At 39.5% G+C, this 3,117-nt stretch overlaps 1 protein-coding gene across 1 annotated transcript; it reads right to left on the minus strand.

Annotated features, from left to right (window-relative positions):
- Positions 1–298: 298 nt before the first annotated feature.
- LOC126786617 (probable xyloglucan endotransglucosylase/hydrolase protein 32) lies at positions 299–2,762 on the minus strand. The gene is made up of 4 exons (XM_050512491.1): positions 2,470–2,762; positions 2,250–2,350; positions 1,889–2,109; positions 299–973 (listed from the first exon to the last, which is right to left on the minus strand). The coding sequence occupies exons 1-4, from the start codon at positions 2,672–2,674 to the stop codon at positions 643–645; spliced, it is 858 nt and encodes a 285-aa protein (XP_050368448.1). The 5' UTR covers positions 2,675–2,762; the 3' UTR covers positions 299–642.
- Positions 2,763–3,117: the final 355 nt, after the last annotated feature.

Genomic DNA, 3,117 nt, shown 5'->3' on the forward strand with positions numbered 1-3,117 from the left:
TAATCAGAAATATAGTCAACTATGCTAATTTTGTTGAGGAGGTGGAGAGTGAATTTTGTAATATTGACCCTATTAACATTGTTATTCGTAGGGTGTATCCGTGTATGTATATTCATTATTCGATAAAGTTAGGTTAAGCTAGCGTTGGACTCTGTTCATCAATGAAAAATCCGAGGCTTCACCCGAATACTACTATGTTTGCACGACAAATCCTCTTTGACTTTTAGCAGCTGCCGAATTTTGAAGTTTTGACTTCCTCCAAATTAACTAGTTCTTCAAGATGAAAATTAAAGCAGCATAACGAAAACTCAAACTTCAAAAATTTATTATGTGATGCACTAACTTTTGTTGGTACATCAAAATTAAGCAACGCTGAAAATGCTGGCACGCATTGCATTCTGCCAATGCAAACACTACTGAAACTGATCGAGGGCTTGGACGTTCAACGACTCTTGCCACCTATTTTTAACAAGTGTGAGATTCATCTCAATGCCCTCGATCTTTTTACAACTTTACATGTAACTGTAAACCAAATCACAATATCTTCTTTTGTGTATGTATAGAGATATATGTATTTAACCCTTGAACCAGAGCTAGTATAACTGAGTGGCATTGCCGAACTCCAGTTTGCTAGCAAAAACCCTAACACTCGGGTGTCTGAGAATGGTCTCGCTTGGAGTCGGTGCAATAGTCATAGACCTTGTAATTGCTCTGCACCCAGTCCATGGCGGCGTACTGCTGCCGACTCAGGCCGGTGGTGCCGGAGGGAGAGGCAGCGGAGCCCGGGCCTAGTTTGAAGTCCTTGTACCTACCAATGAATGGCTGGTAGTTGTAGTCGGCTTTGTATTTTCCGTCTTCTGTGGCCCATGATGATGCATCCCATATGGATCCGTACACCCACATCGGCCTCAATGGGAATGTGGCATCGGTCTTCCTTGGGTACCTTCTTATCGGCACATCATCCACCAAGAATCTGTGCATCAATTTATTACATCATATGTAAGAAATAAAATAATCAATATGGTTGTTAAGACTTAGGATGAAGCATAATATTATTTTATAAAAATCAATTCAAACTCTTTCTTACATAGTATATATGCAAAAATTCTCTCCCGGAGTTACGTACGCCACATTATTATTCGTACGGTAATATTCGTATCATTGTTAAAAAAATAAAAATGACATATCATTAACTGATTGCTGCAACATATATATGAAACAACTTCATCTAACTTCCTAATTTATCCGAGATATAATTTAAAAGAAGTGCCGCTAATGTTAGTTTATGAGTTTAATGAGGAAGGTTTGGAAGCGGACATCCGCATACCCGAAAAAGTGCGGACGTCTTTCTTCTCAGCTACATCCAGCGCCAACAGCTTCAAATCGGTCGAAGGCTTATTAGAAACTGGTAATTGGCACTCCATTATCAAGAAGAAGCTTCCGCTAAAGGCCTGGACGCCGTCTGGCAAGAAAGGTGCCAACATCGGACTGTGATGACTGAGAAAATAAAGATGTCCGCACTTTTGAGGAGTTGTGGACGCCCTCTGAATTTAATTACTTCAGTTCCTTTACTTCCTTACGTAAAAGTTGGCAGTAATCTTTGGGAATTTGTTTTCTTATGAATTAGTTTGATGTAACAACTCAACAAATCAAAGACCACGTACATAATAGAACAAAATTGGAAACTTATGTTCTGGGATCAAAATTTAAAGATTGTCTCTAGCGCATTTTTCCTACGATGGGTACAAAACACGTACTAGACTGTTTGGGTTGATGTTAACCTTGCCCATATACATACATGTAACATACACAAGTACACAACAAACAAATTAGATCATTAAACTCATGAGCATATATAAAAGAGGGGTCGTAGTTGCTATATACTCACATGATCTCGCTGGGATTATACACTATAGCATAGTTGTGAAAGTCATGTGTTGGATTAAACCAGAGATGGAACCTGTGCTCCCTCCCAATGAGTTTATTCCCATCTCCGCTTCCTTTAGTCCACACATTGGTTTGCAGAACATAGGGCTTATCAAGCGTCGTGCCCAAGAACTCGATATCGATCTCGTCGTGATCGCTTGGGTGTTCTTCACCGTTCGAGAGCTATTTCATGAGAACAAACATGTCAGAGAGTTAGAACGTATATATACCAAATTGTTTCACAAATTAATTAGTGACGATGTTATTCTCACTTCCAGTTCGTCACTCGAAAAATGAAATATCGAGAATTTTTACTGGCTTACGTAGAATGAGGTAATGACTCCGGCGGTGTAACCACTCTGAACCTTGATGGCTGCACCAAAGTACCCAGAACTATATTGACGAACTGACTTGAATCCACTTCCTAAAATATTTCAAAAATGCATGTTTATATGAAGTTAATGCATGAACCAGAGATATAATTAAGAAGATATATATTCACTTGATTAACTAAGATCGTATGTATGAAAGAGAAGGAAGTACCTGAGCTTCTGTCAAGCCAGATGCTTAAACCGCCCTGGTCTTCGTTTTGATGCTGAGGTCCCCAAAGGTTTCTGTAACCCTGATCAAACCCCATCGACCTAATTCTGGAACTTGGGTAGTATCCAGGTGAGGGTGGACCCTGAGCTGAACTCGAAGCAATCTTGATCAGGAATAAAAGAATTAATGAGAGAAAAGGAGGAGCCATGACGATGAACAAGCGAAAGTGAGAAGAAGAAGAGCAAGCACTATTATTGCTCCTTTGAAAGTATTGAAGGTGTAAATGGTATGAAGAAGTATGGCATTACAGTCGGGTATATATAGAAGGATCGAGTGGGAACCCACGGCTGAAAGTTGATAAGTTAGTTGATGGGGAAAATAAGTATGGAGACAAAGTTTACTGTGAGGGAATAGATGTGAAGCAAGAAATTGCACAACTTTCGGATTCTGATCGATTTTATCCAGGGTCCCTCTGGTGTTTCGGTTTGTGATGAAAAACTGAAAACTAACTTCCAAATATGTGAAGAAACCTGCATGTTCGGGTTTGATTGTGAAAGTAACAGGTGAAGACGTGAAGGGAAACTACTTGAGCAAAAATTAATTAAGAGAGGCCGTTAAGTTGTTAACATGAGGCCATGAGCTCTTAATTTT

This window comes from Argentina anserina, chromosome 3 (genome assembly GCF_933775445.1).
Source record: "Argentina anserina chromosome 3, drPotAnse1.1, whole genome shotgun sequence".
In the NCBI taxonomy this organism is placed as follows: domain Eukaryota; kingdom Viridiplantae; phylum Streptophyta; class Magnoliopsida; order Rosales; family Rosaceae; genus Argentina; species Argentina anserina.